Here is a 19,835-nt window from a genome sequence, read left to right on the forward strand (position 1 = left end):
TTAGTGCACGCTATCCCTGAGCCCCACAATATGCCAGTGTTGCCCCTGATACTCCACAAATGTGAACAATACTTCCATTATTGTAAAAGTCACCTACCCAAATATAAGAAGGTTCTTCTCTACCCTAAAGCATTCTGCCCGCAGATACCGTCGCGTTTTGTCATTCAGCCGCCGTGATCTTGTAGGACGCTCTTCCGTATCGCTTTCCAATTCTGAGAACTCCATCAACTCATCATCCTCAAACGAATTGTAGTGTTTTGTTTGCCTCCTCACACGAGGGCGGTCAATGACTAAACTGTCCTAAACAAGGGAAGAAGTGCAAACATGACTGTTGTAGTGACCGACCATATCCTGACTAGGAGACGATCAGCTGTAGGAAGTAACCGTTACCTTCTCATTTTTGGCATCGGTGTCCAGCTCTGCAATCTTTGCCCATTTCTGCCAGAAATTCGGGTCGTCTAGAGAGATGTCCGTTCTATTACCGGAGGACACAAAACTGGCCTGTGGAGGGAAGGGGCATTGAAAAACATGAAAGCATCTGGATAACAAACGTGTGTAAAACCATATAACCCCAGGGAAAGCCTGTTTATTATATAACGCCATATATTTGGAATACTAATTTTATTACTTCCCCACTTTGACCACCCTGGTAAACCTTTTAGTAAACAATGCAGCCAACTGCGCACCTTAGCAAATGTAGACCCCTTCCCTTCAGACTGGATGGTGATGGTCTGTGTTCTGCGCTGCAGAATCTGATCAATGTCTTCTTCACAGAATTTGGAACCTTCATCTTCCTCATCCATGAGTGCACCATACGCTCCTTTCCTAAGGAGATCTTCAACCTCTATTTTAGACAACGGCTGGACCTAAACACATTACACATCTTAGATCCTGTCCAAATGCGAAAGACTATTAGATGAGTAATCCAAGACTAGATAAAGGATTTGTTTTTTCAGAAATGACACCAATCCTGTCCTTGGCTTGTGCCGGTTATCGCAGCTCAGCCCCATTGGCTTGAATAGGGCTGAGATTCAGAATCAAAGGCAAAACATTGGACAGGAAAGCCTGGGCAATCCTTGCTATGATCACTATGTAGTGTCCTATCTAAACATACACATATCTATTGAACACACTTACCCCATTGGTGTTGCCTTTCCTATTAATGTCTTGTAACACGGCCTTGTCTAGCCCAAGCTTAAGACTCGCCTTATCAAACATTTCCCTCTCGTAAGAATTCCTGGTAATGAGACGATAAACCTTCACGGCTTTGCTCTGCCCAATACGATGACAGCGAGCTTGTGCCTGAAAAACGGAGAAAGAAAAGGATTATGGAATATATAAAACAGTATCCATGAATTTTTAGTCTTGCAGTGGGGCTCATGATGGTAGGACCCACAGGATTCAACCAATATGTTGAAATACACAAATTATAATATATAAATAATTAAAATAATAATAAAAAAAGTGATGTTACCTGGAGGTCATTCTGAGGGTTCCAGTCGGAGTCAAAGATAATGCAAGTGTCAGCAGCTGTCAGGTTGATTCCCAGGCCTCCTGCCCGAGTGCAGAGAAGGAATACGAAGCGATCCGAGTCTGGCTTACAGAACCGGTCAATGGCTGCTTGACGGAGGTTGCCCCTTACTCTTCCGTCTATTCGTTCATACGTGTACCTGTAACAATGGTTGTAGTTGGCACTAAATATACGTTATATAGGTTGTATGGCTAGTCCTAACCTGCACAGCACAGACATATCACTATGGTATGCCATCACTTTGTGATCGATGAGGATCTGAACTTTGGGTCCCTCACCGATCTGGACGAAGGGGACCAAACATGAACCGTACACTAAACTGTGCACCAATGTGCAGGCAATGCTATCCCTTTACATGCCTGGATAAATCCCAGAGATCGGACACTCACCACTCAGTGATGAAGTATCCCATAATAGCCCATCACCTTACGTTTTTCAACATGTATATTATATACGGTGCTGTGCAAAAGTTTAAAGGCAGGGGGAAGTGGATAGAGCGCAGTAAGAATTTGGTCAGAAATAGAAGTGTTAATAGTTTATTCTTGTCAATTAGGGCGGGCTCACACCTGCGCCCCAGTCTCCGCTTTTCAGGTTTTCGTCTTCTGCCTGAGAAACTGGACAGGAGACGGAAACCCGGTGGTCAGTTTTCAAACCCATTCATTTGAATGGGTTTGCAAAGAGACCGCTCGTGAGCGTCTTCTGCCTCTCTGCGGCGAAACCGTTTTTTTAACCGGACACAAAGTCGGACATGCAGGAGACCAGAAGACGCTCACGGGCAGACACTGACTGACGGAAACCCACAAAGTGGAGACCGCGTGCAGGTGTGAACCCGCCCTAAATGAGTAAACTTGATTTTCTAACAATATTTGTGTTATTAATTTATTTTATATACTTTACTAACAAATTTGTTCTAATTTCTGTGAAATCCCGCATCTTTTTATCTTATTGAGAGCTGTTCCCTGCTTTGATCAGGCCTATATCTGTGGGGGCCATATCATCACCTCCGGGACTCCTCTTCCATAGGGTGAAGGTCACATTAAAAAAGCTTCCGTCTCCTTTCTTACCTATTAACCCATCTATTTCTGAAAGCATTCTTACTTTGCAGAATGTTTTCTACGTCTGGCTAATACTTTTGCACACACTTTTACATATGAATGAAAATTTTAATTGTTAATTTTTTTTTTAACCAGTTTCAATACAGAAGAGTACAAATATGAAGCTGTATGTCAGGTACTTGCCAGTGTCGTCTCTCATTGGCCCTCACCTCCTCTGAATGAGATAGTCCTCCAGGATGTCCAGACACCGCACCATCTGGGAGAAGATAAGCACTTTGTGTCCGCCGGCAATCAGCTTTGGCAGTAGCTTATCGATCAGTACAAGCTTTCCTGCCGCTTGAATCATTGCTTGCAGCTGGAAATCGGATGCATCAGGACTGTGAGTCTTCCTAAAGTCCTCCAGAATCTTCTCTTCTGCACCTAAGGCAGAAAGAAAAGATGGCGGCAGCTCAAACGGTGACAAAGGATAGCTTTATAGGCTTATATTATATTTAGGGGTCATTACCATAGACTTTGAAGAGTACTGGGGTCTCATGTTCTAGTAATCGGTTTGCATATGGACCCTTCACCAATCTAGTGTCTATTACCCATCTGTTTACTGCCCTATCTGCTAGTTTTTCAGTCCGTTGTTCTGATCCCAAAAAATAGATCAGAACAAAAGACTTAAAGAGGACCTTAGACCACCTCCAGCAAGTCCATAGGTGTAAAAGGCTTTAGATCAGAGCGCCCCTTTAAATATCCACACGCCAGCTTTTCCAGCTCACCATTGATAAGATACGGGTGATTGCAGCACTTCCGCAGCTCCATCATAGTGTTAATGAGGTTCGGCATGTTATGCTGGTTGGCGCCTTTGGCCAGGAATGTAAAGTTCTTCTCCAGGATTGCCCGGTAATACTTTTTCTGAATATTGGTCAGTTCCACCTCAATGATGGTCTCTTGCTTCGGAGCCAGGTTCTTCTCTACGTCGTCCTTTAGTCGCCGCAGCATCATTGGCTTGAGGATAGATTGTAATTTCTTCACCTAAAGGTAAAGCATTGTAGACATTTGAGTGTCAGATTGCTGAGGGTCCAACCACTGGGATCAGGAGAATGTGGAACAGAAGTCCCCCTGAATCCTCAATGTCAATGATCAATAGGACATTATACTTTGATTATGTTTAATGGTGATTATTTCTGGTCCCCTTATAAACCACGCCACTTACAGTACGACTAAGTGTTGGGCTAACCGCTTACATGTGGACCAACATAACCAAACCAAAACTGCTGTTATACTCCAGAGTCTCCTCAAACCTCAGTATAATAATCTGGGGCCCAGGGAGTTGTGTAAACATAAAAACAGAATTACTCACCTCTCCTGGGCTCTGGCGTGACTCACTGTTGTCTTCAGCGCTTCTGACTAACATCAAGGACCACCAGAGCCCACACATACAACAAGTGACACCATGCAGTGTGACCCATGTGGTCTCAATGGTCCCTGACAACAGGCAGCAGCACCGAAGACAGCAGGCAGTCGTGCCAGAGACCAGGAGAGGTGAGTAATACTGTTGTTATGTTTGATCATCTCCTCTGGGCTTCCGATCATTATACTCTGGGGTCTGAAGAGAAATAACCGATGTGAACAAAATCATAACGGGCCAATGTGCTTGTGTGGCCAGCACTCCATTCACTTCTATGGGGATACCAGGACTGCAATCTCCAGCAGCCCCACAGAAGTGAATGAAGCACCAGTCACACAACAGCACTGCCCATTCATTCACAAGGAGTATGGAGAGCGACATTCTGCTCCGCAATATCTTGTTTGTTGGGGTCGCAGACATTGTACCCCCAAAGAGTTGACAAAAAAAAAACGTGCAAGCATGGTTATACCTACAGTTGTGGATAGAAAGTTTCTGAAACTTCAGCACTATATTTTTTTTTCAAGAAATTCAACTTACCTGTTCCTCAGTTTTTAGATCTCCAAACTCCTCAAGGAAAGTGTTCTCACAAGGAAACTGATTTGGTTCTAGAAAGTTGAGTAAGCTGTACAACTCCTCCACAGAGTTCTGCAATGGGGTGCCGGTGAGGAGAACCTTGTGTTCCTGCAAGACGCAAAGGAAGGGTTTTGATCCCTAAACATTACTTGGCCTTCTACCCTAGGAGGGGTCAGAACAACGGACTGAAAAACGAACAGAACGAAGGAGGCAGATGGAGAATACTCTGTCTGCATCCGTCATGTTTGTTTACTTTAATATGGACAATAAAGTTAAAAATTTTTGTCCTCCATTGGAAAGAAGAAGCTTATTTCTCGTTTATTTCACATTACAGTGAATTAGGACGATGCAGACAGAGTGAGCTCCATTCTGCTAGCTTTTCGGTCTGTTGTTCTGATCCTATGACAGATTAGAACAACAGACTTAAAAGTACATTAATGAATCTGCCCTATTTACTAGAATACATATACCCTAGCAAGGCGTCAATAACTACAGAGATTCTCTTACTCACCAGTCCCATGAGTTTGAGTCCTTCGAGAAGCTTGCAGTTCTTGTTCTTAAGCCGATGAGCCTCATCGATGATAACACAGCTCCATCGGATTTTCTTCAGTTCTGGACAGTCCGCTAGAATCATCTCAAAGGTTGTGATAACCACATGGAACTTGAAGATTCCCGGGATAGGCGCTCCCTATACAGGTCACAAAAAGGATAAGAGGTACACGGTTACTAAGCCCCGCCTCCCGGTGCAAGTGACACACAATGAATTGTGCAAACATTAGCCTAATGGGTGTGATACACTATTCACAACACAAGATCGGATTAACCCATTGTGGCCACCTCACCTGAGCGTCCCTGTAGAACATTTCATACTGGTGGATCATCTGCCGGCTAATCTGGCTCCCGTGGTATACGATAGTGTTCATCTCCGTCCACGTGCGAAACTCCCGCTCCCAGTTTGTGATTGTGGAAAGTGGAGCAATAATGAGGAAAGGTCCTCGGATGCCCATGAAGAAAATCTCAGAGAGAAAGGTGATAGACTGGATGGTTTTACCAAGGCCCATCTCGTCTGCAAGAATGCAGTTCTTCCTACATTTAGGTACAAAAGAATGAGTAGATTATAGGATTTGGGGAAAATTCAGTAAAAGGTGAAGACAGACAGACAAATAGACAGACAGACAGAACGTCACCTGTTGTACCAGTTGAAGAGAAGCCAATTCATGCCCTCCAGCTGGTACTCCCTCAGCTGGTTATTATTTTTGTAGGTACGAGAACATTCCAACTTCTGCCAACTTTCAGAAGACGGCCTCTCCTATACCCAAATAAATAATACGGTATATAGTATACAAGCGCCAACAATGCGAGACAAATAGCCTGTAGAGATAGAGCTCAGACAGAAGGTTTATAACTCGGGGTCTTCATCTCCAACAGTCAGAAGAGTTGAGCAGCAATTGTTATACAAGGAGTTACTATGAGGAGCCGAACCAACCATCGCAATAACAATATGGCTGTATGGTGAGCACTGCTGGAGACAGCAGTATGTGATGGAAGGATACGACTTCTGAGGGCTAGTTCACAGAGTTTTTTGGTCGCTGATTTTAACATGAAATCCGCTTCAAAATCCGCTGCCAAAAACGGCTCCCATTGACTTCAATGGGAGCTGCTCCCTTCTTTTTTCCGCTAGCTAGTAGCGGAAAAAAAGAAGCAACCTGCCCTACCTTGCTGTGGACTCCGCGGCTCGAGATGCTCCAGTATAGGACCATACATTCAGGCCTACACAGGAGTGGGATGCCACGATGGAAAGCTGGTGCTGCATCGGCATTCTGTCAGGGCGAGCGGCGCGGAATGTTTACATGGCGGAAAAGGTTTCCGCAACCTTTTCCTCTGTGTGAACATACCCTAACAGAGACAGTAAGAGTTCTGCTTATCCCGGCAAGTCACAGTCATCGACGGCCTTCACTAAAGGCACAGGGATACAGGGAGAGCTGTCCATCATCATCTGTGGCTGGAGTAAGCAGGACTCTCTCTGCCTCTTCCAGGACTCCTGTCAGGATTTACTCTGCTTTTTACTCTGAGATTTTGCTCCAAATCATATAACCCTATATATCACAGAGCTCAGCTCCTCTCCTCTATCATATAACCCTATATATCACAGAGCTCAGCTTCTCTCCCTCTATCATATAACCCTATATATCACAGAGCTCAGCTCCTCTCCTCTATCATATAACCCTATATATCACAGAGCTCAGCTTCTCTCCTCTATCATATAACCCTATATATCACATAGCTCAGCTTCTCTCCTCTATCATATAATCCTATATATCACAGAGCTCAGCTTCTCTCCTCTATCATATAACCCTATATATCACAGAGCTCAGCTTCTCTCCTCTATCATATAACCCTATATATCACAGAGCTCAGCTTCTCTCCTCTATCATATAACCCTATATATCACAGAGCTCAGCTTCTCTCCCTCTATCATATACCCCTATATATCACAGTGCTCAGCTTCTCTCCTCTATCATATAACCCTATATATCACAGAGCTCAGCTTCTCTCCTCTATCATATAACCCTATATATCACAGAGCTCAGCTTCTCTCCCTCTATCATATACCCCTATATATCACAGAGCTCAGCTTCTCTCCTCTATCATATAACCCTATATATCACAGTGCTCAGCTTCACTCCTGTATCATATAACCCTATATATCACAGAGCTCAGCTTCTCTCCCTCTATCATATACCCCTATATATCACAGAGCTCAGCTTCTCTCCTCTATCATATAACCCTATATATCACAGTGCTCAGCTTCTCTCCTGTATCATATAACCCTATATATCACAGAGCTCAGCTTCTCTCTCTATCATATAACCCTATATATCACAGAGCTCAGCTTCTCTCCTCTATCATATACCCCTATATATCACAGAGCTCAGCCTCTCTCCCTCTATCATATAACCCTATATATCACAGAGCTCAGCTTCTCTCCTCTATCATATACCCCTATATATCACAGAGCTCAGCTTCTCTCCTCTATCATATAACGCTGTATATCACAGAGCTCAGCTTCTCTGCTCTATCATATAACCCTATATATCACAGAGTTCAGCTTCTCTCCTCTATCATATAACCCTATATATCACAGAGCTCAGCTTCTCTCCTCTATCATATAAACCTATATATCACAGAGCTCAGCTTCTCTCCTCTATCATATAACCTATATATCACAGAGCTCAGCTTCTCTCCCTCTATCATATACCCCTATATATCACAGTGCTCCGCTTCTCTCCTCTATCATATAACCCTATATATCACAGAGCTCAGCTTCTCTCCTCTATCATATAACCCTATATATCACAGAGCTCAGCTTCTCTCCCTCTATCATATACCCCTATATATCACAGAGCTCAGCTTCTCTCCTCTATCATATAACCCTATATATCACAGTGCTCAGCTTCTCTCCTGTATCATATAACCCTATATATCACAGAGCTCAGCTTCTCTCTCTATCATATAACCCTATATATCACAGAGCTCAGCTTCTCTCCTCTATCATATACCCCTATATATCACAGAGCTCAGCCTCTCTCCCTCTATCATATAACCCTATATATCACAGAGCTCAGCTTCTCTCCTCTATCATATAACCCTATATATCACAGAGCTCAGCTTCTCTCCCTCTATCATATACCCCTATATATCACAGTGCTCAGCTTCTCTCCTCTATCATATAACGCTGTATATCACAGAGCTCAGCTTCTCTGCTCTATCATATAACCCTATATATCACAGAGTTCAGCTTCTCTCCTCTATCATATAACCCTATATATCACAGAGCTCAGCTTCTCTCCTCTATCATATAAACCTATATATCACAGAGCTCAGCTTCTCTCCTCTATCATATAACCCGATATATCACAGAGCTCAGCTTCTCTCCTCTATCATATAACCTATATATCACAGAGCTCAGCTTCTCTCCTCTATCATATAACCCTATATATCACAGAGCTCAGCTTCTCTCCTCTATCATATAACCCTATATATCACAGAGCTCAGCTTCTCTCCCTCTATCATATACCCCTATATATCACAGTGCTCCGCTTCTCTCCTCTATCATATAACCCTATATATCACAGAGCTCAGCTTCTCTCCTCTATCATATAACCCTATATATCACAGAGCTCAGCTTCTCTCCTCTATCATATAACCCTATATATCACAGAGCTCAGCTTCTCTCCTCTATCATATAACCCTATATATCACAGAGCTCAGCTTCTCTAATCTATCATATAACCCTATATATCACAGAGCTCAGCTTCTCTCCTCCATCATATAACCCTATATATCACACAGCTCAGCTTCTCTCCTCTATCATATAACCCTATATATCACAGAGCTCAGCTTCTCTCTTCTATCATATAACCCTATATATCACAGAGCTCAGCTTCTCTCCTCTACCATATAACCCTATATATCACAGAGCTCAGCTTCTCTCCTCTATCATATAACCCTATATATTACAGAGCTCAGCTTCTCTCCTCTATCATATAACCCGATATATCACAGAGCTCAGCTTCTCTCCTCTATCATATAACCTATATATCACAGAGCTCAGCTTCTCTCCTCTATCATATAACCCTATATATCACAGAGCTCAGCTTCTCTCCTCTATCATATAACCCTATATATCACAGAGCTCAGCTTCTCTCCCTCTATCATATACCCCTATATATCACAGTGCTCCGCTTCTCTCCTCTATCATATAACCCTATATATCACAGAGCTCAGCTTCTCTCCTCTATCATATAACCCTATATATCACAGAGCTCAGCTTCTCTCCTCTATCATATAACCCTATATATCACAGAGCTCAGCTTCTCTCCTCTATCATATAACCCTATATATCACAGAGCTCAGCTTCTCTAATCTATCATATAACCCTATATATCACAGAGCTCAGCTTCTCTCCTCCATCATATAACCCTATATATCACACAGCTCAGCTTCTCTCCTCTATCATATAACCCTATATATCACAGAGCTCAGCTTCTCTCTTCTATCATATAACCCTATATATCACAGAGCTCAGCTTCTCTCCTCTACCATATAACCCTATATATCACAGAGCTCAGCTTCTCTCTTCTATCATATAACCTTATATATCACAGAGCTCAGATTCTCTCCCTCATACTTTCCAATACCCCAGTTTTCTCAAGTACCTCTATCACTATAACACTACACAGTAGAGGGTGTCCTTTCATTATGAACTCAAATGTGACTTCTGAAATATGAATGCATGGAAAACAAAGATATCCCGCCATCCTGCGCTGTGATGGCAGATGAATAAAGTCTCTGTTACTATACCGTTAGATTGCCTTCAGGGAGAGCTTGCAGAGCTTCAAACTCCTTGACTTTGCCTGGATCAACATCTTCTTCAAGCTCCCAAGTGCTTTCTTCATAAGACAGTGAGCACCATTTTACTAGGAAATGCGTCACCTCCTGTGAGAGAATACAATACATATAATGCCATAACATTCATCTTTATGGGACTACCAAGTGTTGTGGCTTCTCGTGAGCAGCCGCATAGAGATGAATGGAGCGGATGTGCATATCTGCAACTGTGCATTTATTCAATTGGGAGATTCAGGCCCCCGATCTTGTGCTTAGAGGGGGACTCAGTTTGTTGAAAAATCCCTAGGTTGACCCACATAAAGAATATCTACTTAAAATGAAGTGGGGCCAGTAAATAGCCAAGGGTGTCGCTATTACAACTCTGTCACTAGTACACTTACCTCTCCAGTGTCAGAGTCCTTTGTATGAGCAACTTCTAAAACTCTGTCCACCTCCACATAGTCTGGATTAAACATATCTTCATCTGGCTAAGGGAAGGAAATGAAGACCTGTCAGACATCAGAGTACGAAGGACAATGCCCGAGCAACGCGCAAATATACTTATATATGAACGCAATGGAACGTCCATTAAATTGTAGCAAACTTGAAGAAGACTTATGTTAACAGATAAGTGAAGAGGAGGGATTGGATCAGCAACTACACATATATATATATATATATATATATATATATATATATATATATATATATATGTGTATTACAGCAATGTTCCATCAGGTTGCTAGAATAATGGCGTCTACTGAGCTATTCTGTCAGATATAGGAGCACGAGGGATTGTACTGCGCATAATCCTAACCTCAGTGAAGATATGCTTCATCTGTGCTTGCTTGTTTCGGAACCTCTTGATTTTCTGCTGGATTCTAGGATCCTTTTCAAGATCTTCTAGCGTTGCCCACTTACAGTGGAGGTAGGAACTAGGAGGACAAGACAACGGCCATTAGTAATCCACCAAAACAATGATCCTCAAGCACAGACAAATGGAGAACTAGTACAGGTACAGATAAACCTCTATCTGCCGACACATAGGCCACTGTTATGGTCAGACTGAGAATTGCCCCACTGAAGGTCACAATAAGAATTGAAAGAGTTGAGCAAGTGATGCGAAGCTCGACTAGTAACTCCAAGGATGGAGACAGTGGCACCAGCACTACCTTTTTATTGGTGATCACAGCACCCCCAATTATTCCAATAAGACCTCTAACTATGAGGCATTCATGGTTATCCTTTGGATATGAAATAACACTTGACTTGGTCCTCAGGATCTGCTGATCAGCGACGGTCCCAAACAAATCAGCAGGCACAGACAGTAAATGTCAATGGTGTGACCAGATGGTGGACAACTACAGACGCCTAAAGCTGTAACCTGTAAGTCTGAGCAATCACATATTTGTCACAAATGACAGACGGAATGTAAAATGACGTACAAATTTCTATACTTGACAAAGAATTCCTCCACCTCCAATGGCAATCCTCCAGGAATGAGCTGCAAAAGGAAAGGAGATGGATTGTCAATGCTATTTAGGTGGCAAATCATAATGATTACAGATCAAGTCACTGACATTACCCACCCATCCATCCATCCATCCATCCATCCACACACTTCACCTACACAGACAGCTGTACCAGTAATCACATGTAGAACCACACGGGCCAATACAGATTTACACATATGGAGACACTTTACAAAAAGTTACTTCACACTTAAGGGGAAATGTATCAAGAAAACTGGTACAGGAGGGTGAGAATGTGTTGCAGTCCCTAGTTGTGCATCTTGCTTGTCAATTCCCACAAAACTGGCTGGGGCGGGCATGTGTTATATTGGAAGTCTATGCAAGTTCTTAAAGAGGACCTTTCATGAGTTGGGGCAAATGCGGTTTAATATACCACTAGAAAGCCAACACTGCGCTGAATTCAGCGCACTGTCGGCTTTCCCAATCTGTGCCCCAGGTGAAGAGCTATAGGTCCCGGTACCGTAGCTCTTCACCGTCAGAAGGGTGTTCCTGACAGTCTGTCAGGAACATCCTTCTTCACAGCAGCGCCTATAGCGCTGTACAGTGTGAGCGGGGAGGAATGCCCGCCGACCCCCCAGTCTATGGACGAGCACTATTAGGAGGAGAGGGGACGTTCCTTCCCGCTCTCAGTACAGCGCGATAGGCGCTGCTGTGAAGAAGGACATTCCTGACAGACTGTCAGGAACACCCTTCTGACGGTGAAGCGCTACAGCACCGGAACCGATAGCTCCTCACCCGGGGCACAAATCATGAAAGCCGACAGTGCACATAATTCAGTGCACTGTCGGCTTTCTAGCAGTATATAAAACCACATGTGCCCCAACTGATGAAAGGTTCTCTTTAACTGGTGCAAATCTCCACGTTGTAAAGGCTCCAATTTCCGGCACCCTCGCTGATGAGCTGTTTTAAAGGGTTAATAAATGGTCTCCATGAAGCAGACTGCAAACTTAAAGCCCCTTACCTCTTTCTGAACTATTCTTGAAGACAGGATCTTTTCTATGATGTTGGCGTCATCTTCAGGAGGTTCCTACAAAGTAGGCAAAACTTTCTTAGTTCCAACTAATTTTATACTGAAAACATTAATTTATTTTTTTTTTAAATATAAACAGTATTGACAGTGAATCTATAGAAGAATATTTTCAATCATTGAGCAATATGTAAATACATAATAATATCAATCTAATAGTAATAAAAATGTAAAATATAATTATTAATAAAACACACAATAATAATAATAATAATAATAATAAACTATAACAATTATAATATTAATAAATAATAACAACCCATATATTATACATATAAGTTCAATTCCAAATATCTGGGGCCAGAGCGATATAGTAAGGGTATGGAGGAAATAGAAGCCTGTTTATTAATGGAAGACAGTGACAGTGTACTGAAAAAAAAGCCTCCTGCTCCACATCTGAATCACTGCGCAAAGCGTGGTGCAAGGCCTCACGCCTGACTAGGCCCGAATATACAAGGCTAAACCCAAGGCAGAAAGCAGGTTGCAGAGTCACTTTCTAGAGAGGAATGAATCGTGTCACATGTGCTGTGTCATGAAATGCACCATTTAAGCTCAGTTCACACTACATTTTCCTTCTGTATAGGCTTCTCTTCACAAAGCATGTTCCCATTTGCAAAGAACTTACAAATATCTCTCAAAAGCCATATTTTCCTATTTAGTGCACTAGGTCTGAAGAATGAAGAGACACAGAAACCAGAACAAAGACTCCATACGTGAAAAGTAAGTGGATCCTGTATACAAGTGCATGACCATGTGCAGTATACACGTCAGTAAGAACAGAACGGATGGCGCACAGATGGTATCCGTGTGTGGTTTGTGATTTTCACTAAGGCTAGGTTCACATCTGCATTGGAGACTCCGCCGCAGATTTCGCCAAGAATTGGCAGAGAGAAAAGTCCTGCAAGGAGGACTATCATCTCCACCAGTCTCAGTATAAAACCAGTGGAAACCTGATGGACACCATTATAGTCTATGGGGTCCTCGGGTAACCGCTTTTCAAGCAGACAGGCACTCCGTCTTTCGGGCCCCGATGCGGATCCGAATGAAGGAGAGCTGAACACTAGTGTGAACCTAGCGTCACACCTACACATGAATTAATGGGCAGAGCCGTAAAAAGTGACCTGATATCAATGTCCAGAATATTCACTCCTAAGATTTCAACATTACCTCCAGCAGAAAGCCTACAGGTTAACATATAGACATTCCCATACAGTCTGTAGAATATACACAGACACCATCTAGTTGCCTGACCTCAGCTTGCCATGCCAGCGTTGATGCAGACAGTGCAGATGCTCTTCCGGCTCCCAACACAGCGATGGTTTCTCCGTCATCATCCACCACCTTGAAATCGAGGTCTTCATTATACTTCCTCCGCTTCACCTGACGGCCGGACCTCCTCTTCTATGTGCAAGGGGCATTGTTAATCATGGAAACCACAAGAAAAACGCATTACTAAAATTATAGATTCTCCCAAATAGTTTGGAAGGGTTAAGGGGGTTTATCCGGCTGCAAATCGAATTTTCATACCGATGACCTATTCATCAATATGTGATCTTTTGGAGTCCGACACCTGGACCCCGCAAGGATCATCTGTTCTAGCAGCGTCCAAGTGTCGGAAGCTGCTAGTGGACGAGCACCATAAGCAGCACTGATCCGATCCAAGTAATAAAATTGGCGCAGCAGGCCGGTCCTTTGCATAGCAGTGGTTCTAGTGATCTGCAGTGCTGCTCCTGGTATAGGAGGGGTTCTACACATGTCGCCCATCCATTAGCAGTTTCCAGCACCCAGAGGGTTCTAGAAAAGATGATGGACCCTGACAAATCACATAGTAAATAAAGATTTGAGGCTGGACGACCCCTTTATGGCCTCATGCACATGACTTGTAATGTTTGTTCCCTTCACTCGCACTATTGAGTTATGAAAAAAGGAGCCTTAAACTAGTAATATATAGCCATATAAGGTTCATTATTATTGTGTGGCGCCTGCACAGCCGGTGGTGCTGGCACAGACACGGAGCACATGTCCGGACAGGTAGACACATTACTACGCATGTACCTGACTGTCTAGAGACTCTGTGGACTCCTCTGTGCTCTGCGATCCCGAGTTCAGCATGGAGAACTCGCCCTCCAAGCTCTCTTCGCATGGCTCCGCTTTCCTCTTGCCTTTCTTCTTCTTCTCCACTGGAGTTGGTCCCTGTTCTTTGCTGTAGAGGAATAAACAGGATTGACCATTACAGTAATACAGCCAATGTACAATCTGCTTGTACCGCACAGTCCTAGACACAACCTTTTCTATAACTTCCATCTATAACTACTACACAATGACACCCACCATATTAATCCTGCGCATAATCTTCCATAAACTGAACCAGGTGAGCTGAGCGGCAATAGTGCGGAAAACCACTGCATAGTGTACAGAGCTGTCTGCTCCTGGTTCTGTACACCGTGATCTCAAAAGATGGGGGGGTTGGATAGGTCCTCAATATTTGGACAGACCCTTTAACCCCCTTCCTGCTACAGCCATCTATCATTTTTGTCCTCACATTTCTACTCTCTGCCTTCCAAAGGCCATAATGTTTTTTTTTTCCCCCCAACAGAGTATGCTTGTTTTTTTGCAGGACATATTACATAGAGGATAGGTGGGAAAAAAAAAAAAAAAAAAACAGAATGGGGTGCAAAAAGAAAGCAATGCAGATATTTTCTAAAAGGCAGCCTACCACATCCCCCAAGTATTTCAGCTGCTAGCACCCCATTACACAGATAAACAACATGGCTGTGTTACTTTTTTTAAAAAATGTAGATTATGAGCCCCATATAGGGATCACAATGTACATGTTTTTTTCCCTATCAGTATCCACGCAAACACATAGAGAACATACAAACTCCTTGCAGATATTGTTCCTGGCGGGATTCGAACCCAGGACTCCAGCGCTGCAAGGCTGCAGTGCTAACCACTGAGCCATTGTGTTGCCCCTATGAATTTCACTTTTGTAGATTTGGAGAGAAAAAAAAAAAACATCTGAACATTGAAGTCTTATGCAAAGTAGGCAATCAGTGCACTGGAGGCGGGCCTTCAGCCCTGGGAGCCCCGCCTGTGCTGCTCAAGTAGGATGAGCGGTTATTAACAGTAGGAGGATCAACTTTCATTGTACAGGGTTGTATAAAGCAGGAGATGGTAGAGGTCTTAGTGCCAAAGGCAGTACTCCAGGGAGGTGAAGCCCCGCCCCCAGTGCACCAGACTTGAAAGATGTTCTCCAAATTTACAAAGTGACCTATATAACAGAGGTATAGTGTTTATTACTGTAATGAAGTGTTTACAAATGAATATGTTTGGGGGACATAGTAGACTCCCTTTAAAGGTCTCATCGGACAGATCTCTGAATGAATTGTCTGTGATCGCCTCCAACCATGAACAATGGTGGTGCGGGTCTACGGTGTATAATAGCAGACACACAGGATTCTTAGGTCCTCCCTATGTCTACAAAGACATTTATTTACACACATAGTCATAACAGTTCCTGCCATATGGTTAAATGGAACTGGTCACAGGTCTAAAGAGCCCAATAACATCCATCACCTGAGTATTTGTTTATCCAAGTCCATTCAGCTATTTTATAGCTATAAGCCCCTTTAGTGTTGATGTAAATTAAAGTCTATTAGACAAGTGGGCGGTAACACCGTGGTTTTTCTGTGTGATGGATGTCATGAAGTGTTACCGCCCAGTTGTCTAGTAGACCCTAATCTACATCAGTACTAACAGGGCTTATATTTTTGGAATAGCTGAACGGATTTAGTTAAAAAAAAAACACCACAATGCTCAGGGTGACAGCGCCGATCAGATGAGGGACATCATTGGGATTTTGAGACCTGGTGACAAGTCCTCTTTAAGATTAATGGCGATACAAAATACACAAAGTAAAGATACATGATGAAGTTTCTGGATGCAGATATTCTCGTCCTTACCCCCATATGGAATTTCACATCTGATACTCCCTTGGTCCAAAAGATACGGATGTATGGCATCACATTACAGAATTAAATACTCTATGCGCAACTATACAAATATACATAGGCCTGGAAAAACAGTTTTGGAGACAGAACACCTACACAACTCAACACAGACAATGAAAAATATGCTCGAGAAGATGCAGACCAAGTGATGATCTCAATCCAGAAAGCAGATTACATTGAATATGGTTTAGGCCCTCTGCTAGGCTTTACATCAGGAGTATACCCAAATATACCAGGAGTACACTCAAATACCCAAAAACTGCATTCAAAACATGCTGATAGGGGCCACTTCAATGAGGCACTGCTCCGTTCATTCTCTATTGGAGCACCAGAGACAGCCAAGTGTTGATCTCCAGTCTGAATGGGGTGGTGGTCAGAAAAGTACACAGATGCTCATTCATTTCTATGGGACTGCCCGAAAAAGTTCAAATCCACCGGTCGGCTATCCCTAGCTCCGCCATTTCTTTGGCAGAAGTGTATGGCGTTGAGATGGCTGTAGCAATGACTGCTAGACCGCAAGCTCTATTTTTCAGGGGAAGCCTTATGTCTATTAGCTTGTAAAACATTGAACTAGGTCTTATATTCAGGGGGTGTCTTACTTTCGAGGAAACACGGTATGATGCATTATGTAAGTCATGCTTTACAGCAGCCACATGGACCACTGGAGCGTGAAGATTTTGCTAAGTGAGAAGGTTGAGGATGGAGTCTTTGTGGTAACTCAGAAGCAGCCGGCAATAATGACAACATGCTGAAAAATATCCTCAAATTTAAGTGACCCTCTCCTAAGAACAAAGAAAACAAAGGAGAGGTCCCATTGAATGAGGTGTCCTGAGATATCTGGGGTCTACAAAAGAAAACTTTCCTAATTACAACCATCCTATTTACAACCTGTTGAATTTAAGGAAAGTTTCTTCCAAGGATTGTGTGGAACTTGACTACCAGGCAACATGACCTTCAGACCAGCAGAAGTATCTGACCAGAAACCACAGTCGGCACGCAATTTCATATACATGACACATTAAGACGTTCTACAATTGTAGAGAAGAGTCTCACCTTGTTTTCTTAGATTTGGTTTTAGCAACCGTTTCAGAATTAGCTTTCTTCTCTTTCGGAGGTTTTGGCTCCTTCGGCTTCCTAGGCTTTTTCGGTTCCTTGGGGTTCTTGGGTTGCTTGGGTTCCTTCACCTCCTTAGGCTCCTTTACTTTCTTAGGTTCTTTGACTTTCTCTTTCTTGGGTTCCTTCTTTTTCTTTGGTTTAGTTTCCTTTTCCTCCCCCTGTTCCTTTTTTTTCCGTTTTTTCTTCACGCCCGTCCCACCCCCTCCACTGTCCTCCATCCCATTCAGATTGGTCACCGAGTTGAGTTCACAGGTCTCCTGCTCAGGGTACAGTTCATTCTCCGGCAGGAGTCGAGGCGGAGTGTCCAAAAGTGTCACAGGGTGGAAATCTTCAAGGCTAGATTCCGAAAACGGGGCAAGTACCTGGCGCTCGCAGGATATTGAGGCACTGGACATTGGTGAATAGCTAAGTGCTTTCAGGGTGGGTAGCTGGCAAAGCGGAGAGAAATACAAGTAATGTAAATAAGGGCTTATTATACACATGGGACTTTTTATAGAAAACCAAACCATGTTCAATTCCGGGCATTCTTCAATATTCAAACCATTACTGTGAAAATTGGGATTAAATTTCATTGTGATATCAAACAATAACTACCACAACTAAATTTGCTTCCCCAAAACAAAAATAAAAATTAAATTTGACTTTCCAAAACAGAACTCAATATCAAATGTAAAGCTTAAAGGGATTGTACCATAAATTAAAGTTATCCTCGCTCCACAAGATAAGTGAAAAACATCTGATTGATGGGGCGGGGGATTGTGCCGATCACAACAAGAGTTCAAACCCATATGCTTGAATGAAACAGAGGTCAAACATGCACACCCTTACTTATCTCTATGGGAAGGAATATAGGGTTCAGCCATCTCCGTCAGTCCCATATACCTAAATTAAGTGGACCAGCCCCCGTTCTCATGATCATTGTGGGTCCTGGTGGTCAGAGTCTTATCCCCTTGCTCTATGGATAGGGGATAACTTTAACTTGTGGTCCTTTCATCAACTCCAGTTTTTTGCATCCTCCCAATGATTCCAGCACAGTTGTAATTTTTCTCTAGTCCCCACAATTCCAGAGCAATCAGTGCAGTTACTTACAAAACCCAATATCTGATTAGGCACTCTCTACTGTCAGGTGGGCAGACCCAAGCTGAATAGATAGACAGATAGGGACTACCCATCTGATACTACAGGGCCTAACCCCCAAATGTAAAGCACCATGGAATGAATGGTGCTATATAAACAATAATAATAATAATAATAATAATAATAATAATAATAATAATAGTTAGTATTTTGAGAACTGAAACTAACTGGATTGCTCTGGAAGGGTGGGGGCTAGAGAAAAAAATTCCAACTGTGACGGATTCAGTGGAGCAACACTTATAAAGGTGGATTTGGCCAACACAAAAGGGAAGTTTTGGTATCTCCAGTTCTTCATATATAATTACAGTGAAACCTTTTTCCCAAAAAGACAAATCGCCTGTCTATAAGCCCGATATCGACCTATGGAAGTCATAGATGTAGGGGGTCCCCACTTCTCAGTACGAACCCAGGCAGGGTCGCTATGCAGAAGCCCCTTACCAAGGCATCCTAGGTCATATATATATTAAATACATGGCCATTCATCTGAACATTACATTTTCCCTATACAGGCCACAACGTCCGGCTCTATTCATAAATCCTATAGACAACAATGGAGAGGACTGTACATACGTGTGGCCACTTCTCTGTTGCAGTCTATGGAGAGAACTGCTGCTGATATTTTGGAGTGGGGGATCAGGGAACATCTTCTTGAGATAAATAAGGGTTCCAGAGGCAGAAACTACAACTTTCTAGCTTATATAGGTTTCGTGACTATCCCATAAATGTGTATAAGAAAAGCCCTTTAAAGGAAAATACTCCATTCACTCAGCAGAAAATGAATAAGATTGAAGCAGAGTTTCGACAACGTTGCTGAACTGACTGTCTCTACTTCCCGCCTCGCACCTACTAAGATTCCAGATTATCTAGCAATTCCCTACTCAGAACAGGTGGCAGACCCTTCTAATGTCTAGGAGCAAAGTAAAGCTTCTGCATGAATATGTATACACAATCCATCTGTAAACAGGTAAAAAGATCATTACTAACCTGTGGCTCTTGTTTCTGTATTTTCATTATCATAAATTAAGGTCACACATCTGGAATACAAAAAAGATCGAGGTGTTAACATC

The 19,835-nt window shown here is 42.9% G+C and overlaps 1 protein-coding gene across 4 annotated transcripts in view; it reads right to left on the bottom strand.

Annotated features, from left to right (window-relative positions):
• Positions 1-19,835, bottom strand: part of CHD6 (chromodomain helicase DNA binding protein 6) — a 65,559-nt gene that overhangs the window by 18,467 nt on the left and 27,257 nt on the right. For 3 of the 4 annotated variants that reach the window (XM_075277508.1, XM_075277505.1, XM_075277506.1), the window contains 20 exons: positions 19,753-19,802; positions 17,569-18,059; positions 14,561-14,708; positions 13,757-13,906; positions 12,440-12,505; positions 11,392-11,450; positions 10,764-10,881; positions 10,348-10,434; positions 9,920-10,054; positions 5,743-5,864; positions 5,398-5,641; positions 5,067-5,243; positions 4,520-4,663; positions 3,351-3,606; positions 2,796-3,006; positions 1,475-1,670; positions 1,138-1,302; positions 687-866; positions 391-501; positions 98-300 (listed from right to left, as the gene is read on the bottom strand). In XM_075277508.1, coding sequence (XP_075133609.1) covers positions 98-300; positions 391-501; positions 687-866; positions 1,138-1,302; positions 1,475-1,670; positions 2,796-3,006; positions 3,351-3,606; positions 4,520-4,663; positions 5,067-5,243; positions 5,398-5,641; positions 5,743-5,864; positions 9,920-10,054; positions 10,348-10,434; positions 10,764-10,881; positions 11,392-11,450; positions 12,440-12,505; positions 13,757-13,906; positions 14,561-14,708; positions 17,569-18,059; positions 19,753-19,785 — 3,296 coding nt within the window. In that variant the 5' untranslated portion in view covers positions 19,786-19,802. The remainder of the gene's footprint in view (positions 1-97; positions 301-390; positions 502-686; positions 867-1,137; positions 1,303-1,474; positions 1,671-2,795; positions 3,007-3,350; positions 3,607-4,519; positions 4,664-5,066; positions 5,244-5,397; positions 5,642-5,742; positions 5,865-9,919; positions 10,055-10,347; positions 10,435-10,763; positions 10,882-11,391; positions 11,451-12,439; positions 12,506-13,756; positions 13,907-14,560; positions 14,709-17,568; positions 18,060-19,752; positions 19,803-19,835) is intronic. The other variant, XM_075277507.1, reaches the window with a different exon arrangement.

The sequence above is a fragment of the Leptodactylus fuscus genome, chromosome 6, assembly GCF_031893055.1.
Source record: "Leptodactylus fuscus isolate aLepFus1 chromosome 6, aLepFus1.hap2, whole genome shotgun sequence".
Lineage (NCBI taxonomy): Eukaryota > Metazoa > Chordata > Amphibia > Anura > Leptodactylidae > Leptodactylus > Leptodactylus fuscus.